Source organism: Filicampus tigris, chromosome 9 (assembly GCF_054856515.1).
Source record: "Filicampus tigris isolate MCC_2025a chromosome 9, RoL_Ftig_1.0, whole genome shotgun sequence".
Lineage (NCBI taxonomy): Eukaryota > Metazoa > Chordata > Actinopteri > Syngnathiformes > Syngnathidae > Filicampus > Filicampus tigris.
In genome coordinates this window covers 3,767,295-3,788,352 of record NC_141225.1, presented here as the reverse complement: position 1 = coordinate 3,788,352, position 21,058 = coordinate 3,767,295, and the positions used below count along the sequence as shown (strand labels likewise).

The 21,058-nt window shown below is 40.1% G+C and overlaps 1 protein-coding gene across 15 annotated transcripts in view; it reads right to left on the bottom strand.

Moving 5' to 3' along the window:
* Nucleotides 1-21,058, bottom strand: part of plekha6 (pleckstrin homology domain containing A6) — a 113,466-nt gene that overhangs the window by 3,520 nt on the left and 88,888 nt on the right. For 13 of the 15 annotated variants that reach the window (XM_086039882.1, XM_086039880.1, XM_086039881.1 and 10 more), the window contains 13 exons: nt 20,028-20,108; nt 17,185-17,334; nt 15,636-15,731; nt 15,284-15,395; nt 15,063-15,202; nt 12,735-12,902; nt 10,823-10,898; nt 10,452-10,555; nt 7,269-7,427; nt 6,285-6,437; nt 5,353-5,486; nt 4,862-5,010; nt 2,146-2,249 (listed from right to left, as the gene is read on the bottom strand). In XM_086039882.1, the coding sequence (XP_085896008.1) occupies nt 2,164-2,249; nt 4,862-5,010; nt 5,353-5,486; nt 6,285-6,437; nt 7,269-7,427; nt 10,452-10,555; nt 10,823-10,898; nt 12,735-12,902; nt 15,063-15,202; nt 15,284-15,395; nt 15,636-15,731; nt 17,185-17,334; nt 20,028-20,108 (1,608 nt within the window). In that variant the 3' untranslated portion in view covers nt 2,146-2,163. The remainder of the gene's footprint in view (nt 1-2,145; nt 2,250-4,861; nt 5,011-5,352; nt 5,487-6,284; nt 6,438-7,268; nt 7,428-10,451; nt 10,556-10,822; nt 10,899-12,734; nt 12,903-15,062; nt 15,203-15,283; nt 15,396-15,635; nt 15,732-17,184; nt 17,335-20,027; nt 20,109-21,058) is intronic. The other 2 variants (XM_086039878.1, XM_086039887.1) reach the window with 2 other exon arrangements.

Genomic DNA, 21,058 nt, shown 5'->3' with positions numbered 1-21,058 from the left:
GTGAAAACTCACCTTCAATATAATTTGATTCAAATCAATTATTACTATCAACACTTAATTTTAAATCAAAAGGAAATAAGACATACCGGTAACTGAAATTTATATAAACAATTATATAAGAATAGAGGAGCAAGGTGAAATAATTTGAAATCAGCAATCCTGCCCTGGCAGAGCAGTGGCTGACTCACCTGCGTTGAATTAACTCTTGAGTGCCTGCCTTAGTTACTGTACGTTTCAAGATTCATGACGGTGGTAGCTGCACTTTAATTGGTCTACGAAAATAAAATGATTCCACGATTTCTTAACAAAAATCAAAGTAATCTAATTTTGACTTCAATATTTCATATAAAAGGTCAACAACAATATGTAATTTTTTTTTTAACATTTAACATTGGGGCCGGGATGGCCATGTTTTCACTAACAAGTTCATTTTATATATTTTTTGATCAGGAAAATGAAAAGAGGTGCCATTTTCTATTTTATCCATTCATTTTGGAGAAATTAGGAAATAAGTGACTCCATGAATAACGCCCCTTGATAGTGAGCACAATGGCCGCGCCCCCTACTGTTCTATCCTTGTTCGGCCGGAGTCACGCGAGGAACCGATTCCAAACTCCATTCCATTTCCATTGGAAATCATGTCATGTCATGTCATGTCATTTTCCAAACCGCTTATCCTACACAGGGTCGCGGTGAGTTGCTGGAGCCTATCCCAGCCGTCAATGGGCGAAGGCAGACTACACCCCGAACTGGTCGCCAGCCAGTCGCAGGGTACACATAGACACTGTCACTGAGCGGGAATCGATCCCACGCTGCCCGCACACAACTCAGGCGTGTGTACCACTACACTATCAGTGGACCATTGGAAATCATTGTACTTTTATTGCTTAACAACGTCCAAAAACGGCGATCAATTGGCACCAAAATTTATGTGGACATCTTTACTAATGCCCACTTCAACATATCATCATATAAGGTTGTTATAGAAATTGTAAATGTGTGTATTATGTTACTGTTACACTTATTTACAGTAAGACATTTCCTGGTGTTGTTTTTGTAGATTTGTCGATGTCCTAAATATAATTTTAAATACAAATGCGAAGTCACTTAAAGCACATCATTACCAGGTGACTAATGTAACGAGTGAAACTTCTTGATGAGCTGCCAGACTACTGAATGCTAAAATAAAAAGAGACAAAAGATAACACTGCTTGACCATTAAATAAAATCTAGATGAAATTGTCTGTGGTTGAATTAATCTCTTTCAAGTAGGGAAGCTACGCATAGCTACAGTAACATGAACCCTAACCCTGAACATGAATAGCTAACATACCTTAAAATGTAAAGCAATGCCTAATTTTAATGGCATACACTCCCTCCTCCGGCTGATTGGTATACTGCTTGTTCTCTGAGGGGGGAGGGGCACATTTATTGATGTGACCCTAGGGAACTTTGTAAACATGTCAAAATGACCACAATTGCCAGTGAAGAATGGAAGAAAGAGAGTTCAAGTTGTTGCTTCTTTTGCTTTGTCCAATGAGGCACCACAGCCGCTTGCATTTGTTTGACAGTTACAGACGAGTCATGAAATAAAGAAAAAATGTTCCATTTTATATTCTAAATTGTGTGACATTATCTTATAAAGCGAAGGCAATGTTAAAATTCGGATTTATTTTTTGTAAGCGTGTAAATTGCCGATGGAGGAGCGCGCCATATCAAATCTTGCCAAGGGCGCCACATTGACTAGGGCAAGTCCCCTGCTCAACATTTTGGAACGTGTTGCATTTATCAAAATGAGTGGGTATTTGAAAAAGAACCACTAACAATAAATTAAATATCTTGTCTTGGTAGTGTATTTAATTGAATATACACCTGATAAAATGATTTGCCTATCATTGTATTCTGATTTTATTTATGTTTTACACAACATCCCAACATCATTGAAATTGGGGTCTATACATAAAATCCACTGCTAGCTGTATGCTAAATGATATTCAATGAATGCAAAAGAAAGTGAAAGTGGCAAAGTGCATCTATTCATTTTTTTTTTTAATTGTTTAACTTCTTCAGCCAGTAAAAAAGTGAACCAAGCTGTGAGAGGAAACAGGGCTGAACAAAGGTTGGGTGTGGTGAGCAGTCACTTACCTGGTCCTATTCAGGCATTCAATATGAGGAGGTGGGGAAGTCAGCAGAGGAAGGGGGAGGATGCAGGCTGGTTGGGGAAGTGGGGGGATCTGGGGCACACTGGGCTGAAGTGAAATGAAGGTAGGTATAAAAAGAAAGACAGTGCAACGCAAAACATCGTATCAGCAAATCAAAAAGAGGAGTCCTCTTGAGTGTAGCTAAAAATTGATTTTTCTGCCTTATTGCAACATGCAAACACACATCAACATCCTCTGGGTTGTGCCTGTTAATATGTTGGGTTCGTGAATCTGTTTAAAACAATTTTCATGCTCTTTTACAACTCGTTCAATGTCAATGAATTGACATTGAATGAGTTTAATATTCAATTGAATATGCGTCCAGCAACTACTGCTTTGACACAAATTACTGACCACTATCACCAGGTCTGAGGCTATCACACCAAAATTGCCGCACTGATCTCTTTAAAATGTAGTGAGGTTGAAAGGTCTACTTGCTGCAGTAAAGTAGGAGCAGCACTACATCAGTATCTGGAACAAGTGTAACAATGTAATGATTGAAACGTCATATTCGATTGGTAGAGCAGCATGTTCAAGAACTTGTCATAGCTCCATTAGAAGGCACTTTGTGGGAAAACATCTAGATAAGTTCTTCTAAACAAGTATAACAGAATGGTGCAGATAAATGTGTAAAAGTGGCTAATGACAATACTTTTTATCAGCCAAGTGTATGTATGTTAGAATTACTACAACTCTTTATGCAGTGCCAACTCCGACCTTCCAGCTACCCATAACTTAGTTTATACAAATGAAACTTTAAGGAGCTTCTTTTACAAGTTTTGTATTTTTTGAAAACAAAATGAATTACAACAGCGGTGTGCAGAGGGCGGAGCAAACGAGACGCCCTCATTGGGCATTCAAATTAGAGGGGCATCCAATCTTTGTGTAAACCAAGATAGAGACTTTGTAATTTCAGTGCTTGAAGTGGAAGTCAATCCAAACATATTTTTTTCAAGAATTATAGGGCCCAGCCGGCCCTACTAGTTGAAACACGGCATTCTGATTAATTAATATATTAATATAAGTTAAGCAGCAACATGCACTCGTTTTTAGCCTCCTCGCGGGGCAGCCATTTTGTCTTCTGTCGATTGAAAATGACATCACCAAAGGACCAATCACGGCTGACCTGTTTTCAGAATCTGAGCCGTGATTGGTTGTTGTGAACAGTTGTGATGTCATTTTCAGTCGACAGAAGACAAAATGGCCGCCCCCAGAGATGGCTAAAAATGAGTGAATTAACACTTATTCCACAAATTCAATATTTATCAGGATGCCCTGTTTCAACTAGTGGGCTTGCATAGAACATATTCTTGAAAAAAATATGTTTGGGTTGACTTCCCATTTTAAGAAACTAATAAACTTGGTTGATTGATCATTAAAGCGAACGTCAACACAAAGATATATTTTTCAAGAATATGTTCTATGCAGGGCGGCACGGTGGTCGACTGGTTAGCACGTCCGCCTCACAGTTCAGAGGCCGTGGGTTTGATCCCGGCTCCGGCCTCCCTGTGTGGAGTTTGCATGTTCTCCCCGTGCCTGCGTGGGTTTTCTCCGGGTTCTCCGGTTTCCTCACACATTCCAAAAACATGCATGGTAAGTTGATTGGACTCTCTAAATTGCCCCTAGGTGTGATTGTGAGTGTGGTTGTTTGTTTGTATCTGTGTGCCCTGCGTTTGGCTGGCAACCAATTCAGGGTGTCCCCCGCCTACTGCTCGAAGACAGCTGGGATAGGCTCCAGCACGCCCCGCGACCCTTGTGAGGATAAGCGGTATCGATAATGGATGGATGGATGGATGGATATTCTATGCAGGCCCATTAGTTGAAACAAGAGATTTTGATAAATATTGCATTTGTGGAATAAGAGGTAATCCACCTGTTTTTAGCCATCTCTGGGGCGGCCATTTTGTCACTTCTGTCAACTGAAAATGACATCATAGTGTCTCAGGGCTCAGGTAACAAACAATCACAGCTGACCTGTTTTCTGAAGCTGAGCCATGATTGTTTGTTATCTGAGCCCCGAGACACTGTGATGTCATTTTAAGTCAACAGAAGTGACAAAGTGAGATGGCGAAAAGCGGGTGGATTTTGCTGCTTAACTCATATTCCACAAAACCCAATATTAATCAGAATGCCTTGTTCAACTAGCCTGCACAGAACATATTCTGGAAAAAAATGTTTGGGTTTACTTCCCATTTAAATGTAATATTGTGTTAATTTCATGTTTCATCTTTGTTTTTAAAATAAAATGGTGTTCCTTTCTCATAAATATTCCCTTTACAGCCGTGAAAAGACGAAAATGTTAGATTAAAACTAGAAAGATTTGAATTTATCTGTAAATGGCACAAGATGGCAGCAAATAATTTATCAATTAGGCAAGGCAAGATAGTAGTGTGTGTGTGTGTGTGGGGGGGTTCTGGTGGGGTTGGTTTTTGAGACGACGAGGTTGGTTGCATGGAGTTGGGTGGTGGTAGTGTGTGGGGTATGTGTCGGGGGGGGGGGGCGTTTGTTGTAGGTGTTTGGGTGGGCGGCATGAAATAACACATTTGGCCCCGTGCATCAAATGACCTTCGCACGCTCCTATTTACAGAAACACCACAGCAAATGTCACCTTCGCAATAGGTTTATGGAGACGAAACACAAAGACTGGTTAATGTCCTCACCCGAGAGCAGGCGGCTGCGACGAGAGGCTTCAGCAGCCAGAGCACAGGAGATCTCAATGCGCTTCTCCTGCTCCTGCAATTGCTGCTGAGAATTAGCTGGTGCTCCACCCTCAACAGGGCCATCCAGGGCAGGAACAACATTTTGCAGACTGACATTAGGTGAGCAAAGTGAGAACAAAAACACCAAGGTGAGAGAGAACTCAAATGACACTCAAATGTTTTTTTATTTATACTGTACATTTTTTTTGGTGTGCTAAATTGCTAAAACCAACAGAATGGAATCATTTCTTCTCCTCTATTTACTGTTCTATCAGCAATGAACCAAGTTTAAGCAGGTAAAGTTATTTTCATACTGTAATTGTTAACTCATTCTTGGGCTTTGATTGCGCAACAGAAAGTATTTCTGTCATGGGAAGTAAAAGCATGTGGACATGGTGTTAAATTATTGTGGGAATTTCAAATAGGTGGTTTAAATTCTGTTATGAACATACTTGGATTTGGCAATCAGGCTCTTAATCCGCTCAAGTTTCTTCTGCTTTTCCTTCTGCTCCTCGGGGCTCAGAGGGGTGTCATCTTCCATATCCATGTAGCGCTCTGGGATAATCACCTTGTCTGGAGCCATTAGCTAGGAGTTACAATGTATTATTTCATTATAAAAGGACTGTCTTATAATTGCACTGCATTTTAGACAAATGCACTGTACATCAAAGTAAAAATAAAATAATTAATCGGGGAAATAAGTGCGTGCTTGTATGTGTAAATGTATGTATGTATGTGCTTAATTCGTTACATGACTCAATTTGTCACACAAAGCGTTTGTAAATCAAGGTAACTTTTCCCATTGAAATGAAGGCAAATCAAATTAATCCATTCCAGCCCCCTAATTATTATACTGTATTTACAGTTTATAACATACAGTACATATATTTTTCAAATTTTATTCTGTGTATGTGGTTGAAAATATAACAATAAGTGAAAATGTACTGCTGCTTAACTCATAAGTGTTTATCTTGCCTTCCAAAATAACAATTTCATTCAGATGTTTTTTTTCCTTTTGTCTGTATTTTCATAATAGTTTTTGGGGTTTTAGGATTTATGTGTGTGTGTGTGGGGGGGGGGGCATGTGTATAGTGGAAGAAAATGAGATGGTTGGATATATATTTTTTATTTACTGATTGCATGATGAATGAACGTCAAGTACTAAAACGCATTAAGTCATGCAGAAAGAGACATTTTAAAGATACATTTTGGATGAGAGAGTTTTTATGTTATTTTTGTTGTCATTTGCAGTGTGGTATGATGCATTATGTTGAGAAGTGTTTCTCATATAGTAGGTAAAAAAAGACCCTGTATTGTCACATCAAGTATTTTTATGATAAAAAAAATGTACCTCAATTAGTGAAGAAAGAAAATAGGTGATTACCTCTTTGTTAATGTCCAGGTCATAATGTTCTGGTTCAACCTGTAACCGTCTCAAACGGGCAATCTCCTCACGAGGTGACTCCAGTCCCTGTCCCCTGACTGCTACTTCCAAGTCATTGATGTCAATTTCATGAGCTGTGAGCCGCCGTCGAATCTGCACACATTATCATTTACTGTTATTGCTCATCTTATTGCTTTTACTTTCAGTTAACAACCCAATAAATGATTCAACCAGCTCTCCCTTTTTCACAGTAGAACATTAGTACTGTTTGGAAGGCATAATCAGCATCTGCAGCCTCTGGCACACTGAAACTGTTGACAGTTATTTTGGCCTGTTCATGGAGCGAAATGCTCCAGCTGTCTCAGTTTTAAAGGGCGACTTCTTCAGACTGCATATTTCTGCTCCTTTCACAGAGGTCCAATGGAATTCTGATCAGGGCTCTTCAGAATAGTTCAATTTTTTGTTCTTAAATGTTCTTGGGTATTTTTAACCAATGTGTTTTGGGTCATTACCCCGTTTGAGGACTTATGACCTGCAGATAAGAGCAAGAATTCTGACACTGAGCAGCACATTTTGCTCCACAGTGCTTTGATAGTCATGAGATTCCATTGTACCCTGCGCATTGCTCTGGCTTTGGGAGGGATCCTTCTATCTCTAAAATCAGCACTTTCCAGGAAACCAACTTTTTTAACATTTGTATCCTCAAAAAGAGCAAGCCACTTTCATTTAGATTGGCCAACAATGGGTAAAAAAAAAATCTGTATTTAAAAAAATAGCACACACAAACTTGAGTGGACTAACCAATCACATCGATTTGTGGAAAAATATTAAATATTGACAAAGCCGGTTTCAGCAACATATTAAAGATACCCTGTACCAGGTACAGCAAAGCAGTCCAAGAACATAACGAGATTCCTCAACATTTCACAGTAAGTAGGGCACTTGTTACTGTACACATGGCACAGGCAAAATTGTTGTCAATACCACTTTGTAGCTCGCTGGAGACTGGCCGCCTGAGAGATTAAGACTCCTCCTTTTGTCTCGTACAGAACTGCTCTGGTTGCGTCGGATCCTTTCGTTTTGTTCCTCCACACTCATCTTGGACCTAAGCTCAGCTGGAAACACTGCACTTTTTGGACGCTCCTGTGTCAAAGATGCAGAGAGAGAAAGACATTGAGAGCTATACATAAATTTTGGTATCCCAAAACTCATAATTATCTTGAATGCCTAAATGCCAAAGCGAGTGATGGACTCAGAAAGTATTTAGACTATTAGAATAATGTCAGGTTTTATTTGGTATCTTAATGTTAAGATTATATTCATTTTAACATTAATAAATATAAAAATCCACTCAATTGTAAAAAGGGAAAAATGCAATAATAACTCACATACTACCCTCCAAATAATTTAAACAGTGAAGCTTTTTATTTTCTTTCGCTATGGACTGAAAACATTTGTGTCTGACAAGCGCGGTGAGACCGAGAAGCCCCATCTGACCCAGCTGTCCACTCATGGAGCCCGTCACCCTGTCAGCCAAGCATTGAGTTTGCCACGCCCTACCTCCACCTCCACTTAAAAATGAAAACCAAAAAAAAAAGACTTTGTTCAATCTCTCTGTGCTCCTGTGGTTCTAGACCTGCTCCATATGCAACGTGTTTTGACATAAATTGTTTAGTGAATTGGCGAATTAATTGAATTTAATTGAAATAGCATACAAAGGGGCGGCACGGTGGTCGACTGGTTAGCACGTCCGCCTCACAGTTCAGAGGTTGCGGGTTCGATCCCGTCCCCGGCCTCCCTGTGTGGAGTTTGCATGTTCTCCCCGTGCCTGCGTGGGTTTTCTCCGGGCACTCCGGTTTCCTCCCACATTCCAAAAACATGCATGGTAAGTTGATTGGATACTCTAAATTGCCCCTAGGTGTGATTGTGAGTGCGGATGTTTGTCTCTGTGTGCCCTGCGATTGGCTGGCAACCAGTTCAGGGTGTCCCCCGCCTACTGCCCAAAGACAGCTGGGATAGGCTCCAGCACGCCCCGCGACCCTTGTGAGGAGAAGCGGTACAGATAATGGATGGATGGATAGCATACAAAAGAAGGGGAGAGTGACATGCTTTCCCACCTAAAGATAAATCACTCCGGGGACCTCAGAGTGGACATCATGGAGGGACTTGGGTGATGTAACAATATCCAAACGTCACAATATGATATTATCAAGATATTGTAGGGAGGTTAGCGATATATATATAAAAAAATCACCATACTACATAAAAACTCACAATATTATTATAACATATTAAGAGTAGTAACAAAGAAATAGGCTTGACCAATCATTTTATTGTCACGTGTTCCTATTGGCTCAGCGGCATAAAGTATCATGATCTATGTAGTTCACAAGGCTGTATTCGACTGAAGCCAAAAGGAATGTTTTTCGACTTAGATGTGCTGATTTTAATATCGTAACATGACGACGACGATTTTAATCAACGTTATCGTTACATCCCTAGTAGTACTGCAGTGCTTATTAGGGATGGGACGAGACAAAAATCCCACGAGACGAGATGTCTCATGAGATTGAGTCCGCGAGAACGAGGTGAGATGAGATTTTTGCTAAATTTTGAATATAAAAAAATACCTAATGTAATTTTTTCAGTTTTCAAAATGTTTTTTATCGAACAGACTGCAAGAAAATTAATCATCTAGCTCTAAAGTGCAAATGCAAACAGGAGTCACTTTCGTTACATGCTCTCAAATATTGCTGCAATAACAGCTAAAGCTGACATCTTTCCTCTTACTGAATACTTTGACAAAATCCAACTGTGCTCGTGGGGCAGTAACTCAATTGTATATAGTGTTTTATGTAATTAATTGACTTTATTTATTTATATTTTTATCATTAATCATCACAGTTCAGAGGTCGTGGGTTCGATCCCGGCTCCGGCCTCCCTGTGTGGAGTTTGCATGTTCTCCCCGTGCCTGCGTGGGTTTTCTCCGGGTACTCCGGTTTCCTCACACATTCCAAAAACATGCATGGTAAGTTGATTGGACTCTCTAAAATTGCCCCTAGGTGTGATTGTGAGTGAGGATGTTTGTCTCTGTGTGCCCTGCGATTGGCTGGCAACCAATTCAGGGTGTCCCCCGCCTACTGCCCGAAAACAGCTGGGATAGGCTCCCCTTTTGAGGGTGGCCGCGACCCTTGTGAGAATAAGCGGTATCGATAATGGATGGATATTTGTTAATATTTATTGATATATTTATTAATAGATGTATCACTGCCTCTGATTGTTTTTTTGTTTATTGTATTGTTTTTCAAATGCTTTGTTACAGCTCTAGCTGTTATGAAATGTGCTATATAAATAAAATTGTATTGTATTGTAGAGTTCAACTTGTTTCTCAGTCGATCTTCAACAAGATTTCTGCAACTCGTCGTATTTCCGGGCTCCTCAGAGCTGCAGATACGGCACCCCACTGCTCTAGATCGCGAGCCATCATGTCCAAAGAGTTGTTCTAGCGCGTGGTTACGTCCATAATTAGTTTGTGCGCGGGCAGCTCGAGCTGTCTTTATTTAGATGTCAAAAGTGCTGCTGCTGTTGAGCATCGGTGAAAAAAAGAAACTATACGCTTGACACGTCTAAACAAACATGATACGCGGCCAACTTTGGACCAGCTCCACTAGCGTTGCGTTCATTGCCTGCACGATAAGCATTTAATGTGTGGCTCAAAGCCAGCCTCACATATCGCCACATCCATGTTGCGAGCGTTGTCGGTCACAACAGTGACTCCGTGATTTGGCCTCGGAAGTTCCCATTCAGTGACAGCTCCTTTTAGGACATCGGCTATATTCACCCTCGTAGCATGAGATCTCGTCCCATCCCTAGTGCTTATCCATTCGCAAGCAAGTCGAGGTGGACAAGGGTGAGCTCACATTGTAACCTACTGACATAATAATGAACAGGTTTTTATTGGTTCTCCATCTTATTATTTTCTCAACTGACCTCTCATGGTATTTACGTGAAGATAAAAACTCATAGCCTTGAGCCCCAAAACATATTAGTCCTTCCCCTACTGTATTGTTCCCAACTGAAGCCATGGATAGAGTTACACATGACAGAATGTATTTGAAGCTTTAAGCAAGACAAAGCTTGACTTTCTGTGAGTGTTGGTTGACATACCCGATAAATCCCATTAGGCATTCTCCCATTATGAGGGGTAACACCAGCAGGCCAGATAGGTGAATCGTCAGCAGGCGACTTGGTTCTTGGAGGGACAATACCAACTGAAAGCAAGATGAGATTTGGTCACAACCATGGGAAAAGAGATTATGTGCTTCTCAAAGCATGATAGTCTCATGCATGACAAAGCATAATTCTTGTGCATTTGGATTTTTTCTTTCATCTGGCATTCAACCATTCCAGAGGGTATGTTAGCAGTGTAATCCCATGTGTTACTCTGTACCAACCACTGGATAATAATCATCAGCTGAGTTACACTCAGTAGTTTGGGTTATCACATGAAAACCTCAATTGAAAGATTGTTCTTGTACCTTTATTCATGCTGCATTGCCTTTCCGGGCCTTGGTCTTGTGGCTCACTCATATTGTTCTGATCTCCAAACTTAATCTGTAAGAGAAAAGATAGTTATACTATACCTAAACAGATTTAAACATGTCTTCTAGATTAGAACATGTAAAAATCTGCTTGCAAATTCTTAAGATTTTGATTCTTTTCTCTTGTATTTCTTTTCATCAAATATCTACAATATACTTTAATGGCACCAGTAACGCATTACTTGCACAATATTAGCCTGATCACACCAGCTCAGGTAGATTCTTTCAAAATCTTTCAAAAACAATAACATCATGGTTTACAGTAAGTACTGCCTTAATTGCATTGTTAGTACAAATTAAATGTTTCTGTACAAAGGTATCCATTAGGTGTTGGTGAGCAATGAATATGCCACTTGTGCTCCACATATTTCATCACCAGGAAGTAGATCCCTCACTCCAATCATGGAGAGCCTGCATATGAATTTGGAGTGTATTGCATTTGAAATACAAATGAAATGCGCATACAGTATATGATTAGAATGGTTTAACATTGTTCCAGCATGATGTAATTAGTGATCAGCAACAAGTGTTTTGGGTATTATACTGACACCAAAGGGCAGAGCTGGGCAGTCCGTCCCTGGGCCGGACCGGTCGGACCCGCCGGCCCGGCCGGATGACTATTTTTGGGGCGGGGGGTGGTGGCTGACAAATTTTTTAAAATGGCTGGACTAAATAAGCATGGCCGGAAGTGGATTTTAGTCCGGCCCACTAATTGGCCCTCGTGCGTTTGACGTGGTCGCGAGGCATACAAATTTCATCTGAGCCTACTTGTGAAAGGCTTCTTTTTAGGCTTCGTTCTACTCACGCATCGGCGCGAGCGACAACTGTGGCATTACCGACGCATTGGGCTATTGGCGACAGATCTGCGACACATGCCACGCACACATCAGGAATTGTTGCTCCTCTGATCGGTCCATTATGTCACATGTTGTGATGACATACAGTTTCCCACGCGGAGAGGAGAAAGAGGATGCAGCACGCAGCTCGTTGCTGCTGCACAGCAAACTAGTTTGGCAAGGAAATTAAATGCATTGTCTAGTCATCTTGGTCCCTTTATGGTTGTAGCAGGCACGATATCCATTGTTGTCGCTGTCTTTTTGAAGTGACGCCGACCGACTTGGAACTCAATTGTTTCAAAACAAGTTGTGTCCGGGAGTATATTAAGCTGCGCGCAGCACTCAAGTATGACGCTGGCACATTAAGGTAGAGTTCATGCACTTCATCTGGCGTCTTCTACTTCCGGAAATATGCCGTAGCAAACATGCTGTGTAGTGGTTTGATGGTATGCTTTTATTTTGAAGGCCTTGTAGGAGGGGAAGTGTGCAAAATAAATAAGTAACTTGTTGACTGCGACTTCTGGCCGTCTGTTGGACCCAAATAATTATACAATACGACAAAACCAACCCCGGGGCTCGCAATGGAAGTAAGCGCACGCAGTTGGGTGAGTAGTAAAGAGCTAGTAGTGCATTTTGAAGCGTGTCCACAGTGGGTTTAAATAGTAAATTAGCTAGCTAATGATCCTTAAAAAGCCTCTGCCGTTAGCATCTCTCCCGCAGCGGCGTCAATCACGGACCCTTTTTTTTTTGTGCCGAGGGGCGGAACGGGGCGGGGGTTGATAATTTTTATGAATAATGGCGGGGGGTCGCGGCCGGAAGGGTACCCGGGTCAAGAGTGGAGGGTCGCGGCCGGACCGGCAAAAAAGGGTCAAGTTCCCAGCTCTACGCTATAATAGTAAGAAACAGGTTAAACCTACAGAACGTGGTGTCAGGTTAAAATGGATGGATTAAAAAAAATGATACCGGACAACATTTAAGGGTGGGGCACAGCAGAGGCCGAATCTACAAAATACCTTTCTGATGTGAGAATCTTCAACATCAAAGTAACCATCATCGATGCCCAAGCTGCGTAGCCAGATGGTGCTGTCGAAGGGCAAGGGGGGAATAGAGGGGGGAAAGGTAGTGGAAGATTCCAAAGGGAAATACGACTTGGGGAGGGGGGGCCTTGGGGGTGCACTTTCCTAGATCACCAGAAGCCCAGGGCATAGCAAGGAAGAAAGGAAGGAAAAAATAGAAAGGGTTGAAGCAAGAGAATTCTGCGCATCAAAGGGAGTGATAACAAGCCAGCTAAATGCAGAGTAGAAAGGAGTAAGGAAACAAGTGTGTTCCAAGGGATCATTGGGGTCATTCCCTCATAGCAATGGAAAACGTGACCTTGAATTCCTATTAGTTTCTAATGGTGTGTAATCAGGGTCTGCAAGACCTTTCTGCAGGCCAAAACTCTAACAAAAGCAGTGACCTACATTTGCAACTTAATTGAAATTTTATCTCTATCTATCTATCTATCTATCTATCTATCTATCTATCTATCTATCTATCTATCTATCTATCTATCTATCTATCTATCTATTTGCATTCATTCTGTTATCCTCATTTAATTGCCATTTTCTTGGCTGCCCAGCTTCCAATAGGATGTATGTTAGATTATATTTTGTCCTATCAGAGCTCATCCTCGATGTCAAGGGTATCAAACTCATTTTTGTCACAGGCCGCATTGTAGTTACAGTTTCCCTTGGAGGGCCATGATGACTGGGAAACCATATAAATCACTTCTGTACATTATTACATATACAGTACACAACAAATTGATGCGCAACTAGTTTTGAAATCAGAAGTCAAGAAAAATAGTTTGATCAAATTATTGCTCAAGTTACTGTAATAACGTAAGAAGAAAATGCTTGCAATGTCTTACTTTATTATTTTTTACATATCTTTGATATCCTGTGAAAAACACTTCTGTCCATTTTTTGTCCATGTTATTAGATAAATGCTCCAAATGATATTGTAGTGTAGCTGTATGAAGTTGTGTGGTGGATGTTTTTTGCTTTAGTAATGATGGTATTCATCCCAAATACATCAAATGCTTGTCTGTCTCTCTCTGTAACGCTGGTCATTTTCATTTAGTTTTAGTGAATTAAGTGCATCAATCGCGCATCTAAAAATTAAGTTGGGTTAAAGGGAATTTGTTTTAAGGCGTTATCATGTTAGCATATATGGTGTCTGAATACTAACTGATCAGTAACTAGTTCTGTTTATGGAAAATATGTGTACTTTGTGCAAATGTGAATGTGTTAACTGTTTCCATTTCATGGGTGGACTATGACATATTCCCAATACAACAGAATGGTAATACTGATATGGTAAGGTAATGGTGAGGTCTGATGTTTTTTTAAAAGATGCAATGTGATCGGAATAACCAGGATCGGAATCTAAGACTAATCAGGTTCAATATTGTTTTAAAGATGAGTCTGCATAAAAACTTTATCTGAAGGCTGACTAGACGAATCCGATTGTGTTAACATACAAACCACTGGATCAGTGTGATGTTCTGTTTGATTATAGGGGAGAGTGAGCATCTTAGCATCTATATTAGCGTTACATGCTGAATGGAATAGTTGTTGGTGGTGTTGAGGTTTAGGGTGATCACCTCTAAAATAAGAAACTGGAAGATCCGGGCCATGGCATGATGTTAACACATTAGTTTGAAAGATGTCCTGGAAAAGCAGGATCTGGGATTCAGGCATAGAAAAATGCCTGTCGGGCAGGAGGTTTCTCTGACCATTTGGGCATCCTACTAACAAGGGAGATGCATGCATGGAGTCAGGAAATACATCTTTTCTTTGGCCGACCTTGACCTCTTGGCTGCAAATATTTGAGGTTAACCAACCAAAATCTTGGAGCTGCATGTGGGATTGTGCCAAGTCTGAATGTTGACTGGAAATAGAGTCCTGGCATTGTACTTGGAGAAAGTTAATATCTCTAGGTTTGGACGGGTTTACAAAATGTCTAATGTGTAAGTTGTTTCTGCATGTGATACTTTGATCCGTTTCCTCAATCACAGTATCCAATTTACCCAAGGAATCATTCAGACTCTGTAAACCAAGGGCAGAACGAGGCAATGTGCATTCATTGGTTTCATTGCTATTTTTATTCATATTTTCTGCATTCATGCTTTTGTCTGGTTCTCTATAACTTTTTGGTCTTGATTTGGTCCTGGCTTCAGTGCTGAACTGAGGCATTATACAAGATTGGGGACGAGGTTTAGGGATAGATCTGATTCTAGAGTGTGAGACAGGCGTTGAAAAAGGGTTGACCCCTTGCTGGGTGTGTCCGGTGCTTACCTCCGGGCCCAGCTGTTTAGAGGGGGAGACCTGGGAGCCGGGCACTGGGGAGTAAGGGCTGAGAGGGCTGGTGAGGCTTACTGAGCTGAGGGGACTGGCTGGACTATTGGTGCTAAAGGAGCCTGACGCACCACTGGCCACTGTAGATGAAGAGAGTGAGAAAAGTGATACTGAGACACTTCCAGTTGTACTAAACCACATCATTTTATTTCCGATGATACCTTTGTGCTTTGCTGTATCAGTGCCTCTGGATGAGTGATTCTTGTGTAGGCCCTCTAACACATCCTGGACTCTCCAAAATTCTTTCTGGATGTGCCTTCGGACCAATTCACTCTGCCCACAAAAACAAGAAATCAAATGAATAAATAAATGAACAAATGCAATAGTAGGCAAGATGTTTAAAAACTGTGTTTAAACTTCTACTTCTCTCTGTGAATTTGTAAGGATTCTGTATAATATTGCATAAGCAATACTGAACGAAAGGAAACGAATAGCCCCACAGAAAGGGCCTCAGACTTTACAGTCAACATTCAGAGTAAATGACATCTGAAACATTAAAACAGAAGGGTTTACCTGGACGCCTGCATTAAGTTGCTCCCATAGATCTCCGTGTATTGCATGGGCCTCATCCTCTAATGCTTCAAATTCCATACGAGTGGTAGTTAAAGCCTGTAATTACAGTATATAGTCACTTTCTCATTGCATTGTTTATGCAGTTGGTGCATTGGTTCTTCACTATACCATTTAGTCATGGTGTTATGTACACAATTAGGGAGATGACAATGATGAAAACCATTCCTTAAAGTCTACCTGAGATGGTCAGAAGGAACAATGCATATCGTTTATCAAGAAAAATTGCATCCAAATGCGTTATGTTACACTGGTTGTATTAAAGCAAGCTTACGATAGCTCGCTGGACCTTTTGTCCAAGATACTATGGCAGCTAAAGCTCTTGGCCTGCTGGAAGCGGAGCCGTGATGGAGCGTCTGTGAAAGGCGAGTCTAGATCGTTATTCCCGAAGGTAGAATCTGCTCACGCAGGATTCTGGTCTATGAAAAAGCTATCATGTCAGAATGCAAAGCGTATGGATATCTCAATAACAATGATTTAAAAAAACAACAAAAAACAATGATAACTAATAATTGGCCATTAAAATCAAAATCGGTGAGCTGGATGAGTATTTCCAGATTCGAGTCACATCATGCACACATGCACAAATCTCACGTATATGTGTGACGTATGTATGTGGGAGAAGCAAATGCGCCCTGTGACACCCCCCTGCATTCAAGAACAAAACACGTAAGCGTTTGTGTGTGTATGACAATATTTAGCTGGCTATCGAGCATTAAATTCAACAGACAGTTTATCAATGCCTTTGTCTTTAGTTAATGTATTGGTTGCCTCATGCAATCACAGCAGCAGATGAAGGGAGTTTGGCTGCTTGCACGCTGTAGAGGGCACCACAATACATTGGTTAGCCTAGCGGCAGCTAGCATCTTCTCCATCCAGTGTATGGATTAAAATTAGTCCAAATTATATGCGCATCAGAAAATGGGTGGATGGTTGGGGAACAATCTGGGTTCTGCTGTTTGACAGTGTATGGCAGAATATCCCGATGGTTAAAGTAAATAACTAAATAACTACTAATAATAAATATCTTAAACTAAATGTTGAAACTACGTTGCCGTCAGCGCATATGTATACTCGATATTGTTTCAAAGAAGTGAATTTGAGACATGGCAAAGCGCTTTGGACAACATATTGTGTAGATGAAGCACTATAAAAGTGCACTTAATTTACCATCATGACGATATTGTATGTTTTGGACTATCTATGGCATGTTTTTAAGCAAAAGTAAAATTCGTAATCAATTCAAATTGATATGGGATTGTCTGGTTAAATGGTTAATGAACAGCGATCATGGATTTCAGGTACGTGTCCAGCCCCTAATCGCTGTATTTGACAATATATATGAAAACAACAACGATCTGGCACAACCCTCAATACAGCTGGTGGGTGCAAGTGAAAGCCAAGTCAACGTAATGTTACGTCCGTTTCTAACATGGTTTCAAAACAAACTATTGTGTAAAAATAACAAAGTGGCATGTTAGGTTCGTCTTACATTTGAGGCCTGGGAAAGCTCCCCTCTGATGTTAATTAGCTGGTTTTGTAGGGTTTCCTTTTTAATATGTAGCTTTTCCATGGCCACAGGCTGGTTATGGTACTTTTCCATCTCCTGATGAGTAGCCACCAATGCCTCCTCGAGGCTGTCCTGTAAACAGAAACCACAACAGCAATGTGATGTTAACATATGGAGGGCTGGTGGATTAGGAACATGTTTTTTTAAGTTTAAAAATGATTATTATTTGTTTGTTTTCATGCTTTCTATTACTCATTTAAAGACAGCAGTATGAGTCACCTTTGCTGTCATTACATTAAATATGGAAAAAATGATGTATTTTGGTGAATTCTGAACACTTAACGGTAATTGAAACCATCAGCATGGGGCAAAAAAGCATCTTGACTGTAAGGAATATCCAGCAAATGGACAATGTCTCCTCATTCCCAAGACCCCACATCATGTTTATTCTCTGCTTGACGGAGGTCCGCTAATTTTCAGGAAAGCACAGACTCTTGATAAGGAGACTTACTTTGTCACCTGAGAAGTCTCTACAGACAAATTGTAGTGTATTCAAACCCTCCATGCTCAGACATTCTGGCATCTCCTCACCTTGATGCTAGAGAACAACTCATAAACCTTAAACTAGGCAAAATTCCATCACAGGATGCCTGCTTTGATCTGAACTTGGCATTGCTGGTGCAAGAGTGAACCCAAGTGATGGACACGAGGACTGCAGCTACAACATGTCTATGTAGTTTTAAATTGTTATTTATGTATTTATTTATTTAATTTTTAATATGACAATTAAATTACATTGAAATGTAAGGTGATGCTTTACAAATAAATTGTGAAATGCACAAAGGCTTAAAAGGAAAATAAAAGGAGAAAATAGAATCAAACATAGCTTTCCCGATAAAATGAATAAAATATTTGAGTCTCAACTGAAACTTGAGCTGAGAGACGGCTATTTCAAACATTTTCATGTCTGATTGGATAAAAGAGTTTTCCTTTTATCTCTTCTCTCTCTCCTGAGCTCCCTGGCGCTCTTCTGCACTCTTATGCTCCCGCTCTTGGACACTGAACTGCTGCTCTCTGCTGAAACTGCCCGTCTGACCAAGCACACTCTGCTGAAAGCGCATTCCTTCCAGAAAAAAATTTTCCTCTGGCAAATTTTCACTGACTCTTTTCTGGCAACCTTTATTTTTGCTTTTCTCATTTATTTATTTATTTTATCTCTTGTGAACTCACAAGTGCTAAGTCTCAACAGACCTCCAAGAGTCCCGCTTCCAACACTTCCACTTTTCCTGGTTCTTGGGTTCTCAGTCCAAACTACCATGTGCGCGGCAGATTCGCTGCAACAATCCGGCCGTTCGGATTCAAAAGCAGCTAAGGTACTTGAACTCGGCCCATTTTCTTGTCTCAAGGCCACGGCTCCTAAACCACACTGTGAGACTCCACGTAGCAAGAGTAAACGCCAAGGCCTTCACTTCGGTGCATACAAAAATTTTGGTGAATGATATCAAACTAGGGCTGGGCCGACCGACTTTGCTCAAATAAATGACCACTCGACTCAGTACAACTCTTACAATTAAATTACAATATGCATGATAACCCTATTAAAAGCCTGTGGATGGAGCCATGGTGTACAAGTAGAGGAGTTCTTGTCTTTGACATGCTAGCAGTAGTTAGCCTTATCCAACACCGGCATCGCACTCAAGGTAAAATCAAGCAAGTAAAATATGAATGGACTATGGCAATAATGAGTCCGCTAAAAAGATAAAGTAGTCCTAAGACGGTTGGTCAATGATGATGTCAATGATGATGTATGCACTGCAAGAGAGTATCCGTTCACTTACATTGGATAACATTGAATGAAGGCTAATATATGTGTCAACAACTGCTTTGGGGTAGACCTAATACAAATACGCATTTACAATGCACTGATGGAGGACAAACTGCACATTACACTACATAACGATGTACAAAAAACAGTTGACTGTTATTTAAAGGTAAGGTTTAAAACAAAATCAATAATTATCAAAATTGACTGATATGAAATACTTAGTTTGTGACAGTTTTTCAAACATTTCTCAGCCCTTCTAAGCACATTATCTTTAAAATGGAGTTGATTTCATCTTTATATCGACAGGTTTATTTCACTCTTTCATCGTTACATTGACCTCTTATTAAACGTTGAGTATTATGTTAAAATAAAATAACCTAAATGTATTTTTCTTCGGTCATTATTTTCAATAGTTTAAAAAAAGAAAAAAAATCAATAGACATCGATATCGACCAATATGAAACACTTATATCGTGATATACTTTTCAGTTATATCGCCCAGCCCTATATTAAACTTTACGCATTTCATAAAGTCCACTATACTGTCTCCTGTTAACACCTCCTTGCACTATAGTTGATGTCACATTTCACCCTGAGATCCCATTCATTTCTTGTATTTGTTGTTTTAGTCTCTTCATTCATTTTTTTATCCTTGCCATATGATAGAATCTTGTCTTACGTTTTGTATGTTTCAGTAGCATAGATATTAAAAATTATATAATTTTGAAACAATCCAAAAATAGACTTGGTGCCCTTATATAGAGGCACTCGTGGTTAATGCAGGCATTGCTCCCGTGTCGCTATTCATTAACGACACTCTTTTGAGGGACCCTGTCTGCGATACATGACCATGTCTAACATGGAAAAGTGCAAATACTGTGAGAATATTTATGGACTTTTTTACTCTGTATGTTTTCCACACAGTTTATTAATGATAAAGCAGTTAATCAATAAACACTGTTATGTGTCACAGCATGATACAAAAATATGTATTTTTTACCTTGTCCATTCGCAATCTGTGGACAACTGCTTCGTGATCTTTCACAATGTGATTCTGTTCACACAGCCGGCCCAAGAGTTTCTGTGTCAGATATCATGTCACAAAAAACAAAAACTGTGATGAGAACAAATTTAGAATACTGTCTCTCTATCTTTCTCTCTCTCTCTCTCTCTCTCTCTCTCTCTCACACGCTCACACACTACTGCATTGTGTACAACACAGTGGCTACATTTACATGGACACAATTTCTTTAATCCGGCCAGAGTTTGTATTAAAATTATGATGGGCTGCACTGTTTTTGTGGACACTAAAAATATTAATCCGATTACGAATTGCGTGTTCATACATCACATTTTCGATCAGAAAAAATATTTTGACCAAATATACCGGAAATGGTAGTAGAAGAAGCCTTCCGTGTCAACAAAACATCACTCCGCCCATTTACACTTCAAACGTTAGCGTTATTTCACATATTTTTTCCCATTTGCACTGTTACGTCCAGTTAACACTTCCTAATGGAGCTGCAAATGTACCAGTTCAGTCTTGCGCCTACTTTGTCTTTTGCTTGCTCTGCTTCTACTAGTTTCCGGGAATAACAGAAAAGCGTATACTGCATCACAGATATGCACAGTTAAGAAGGTTTGTTCAGAAATTTCAGAATACCTATAAGTGTTTTCATGCACGCCAATCAAATTATCAATCGACATAAACCACCCCTCTCCTTTGGAATAAAATCTTGATCGGAATGGGCTTGATCGGGTCAGGATATTCCGAATGGGTTGTGTACATGAAGCATTTTTATTCGGATCAGGCTTTTAATCCGAATAAATGTGTCCATGTAAACGTAGCCAGTGTCAACATACTTATTACACTATGTACTGTAGGAGGATGTGACTGTGGATATGGATAGTATAGATACATCTTTTAATTTATGAACAATAAAGCAGCCGGTCGTAGTATATTTATTCTTCAACTTTTAACAATTCGATGCTTACAATTTATTTGCATATATGGCTTGTTAATCTTTCAGA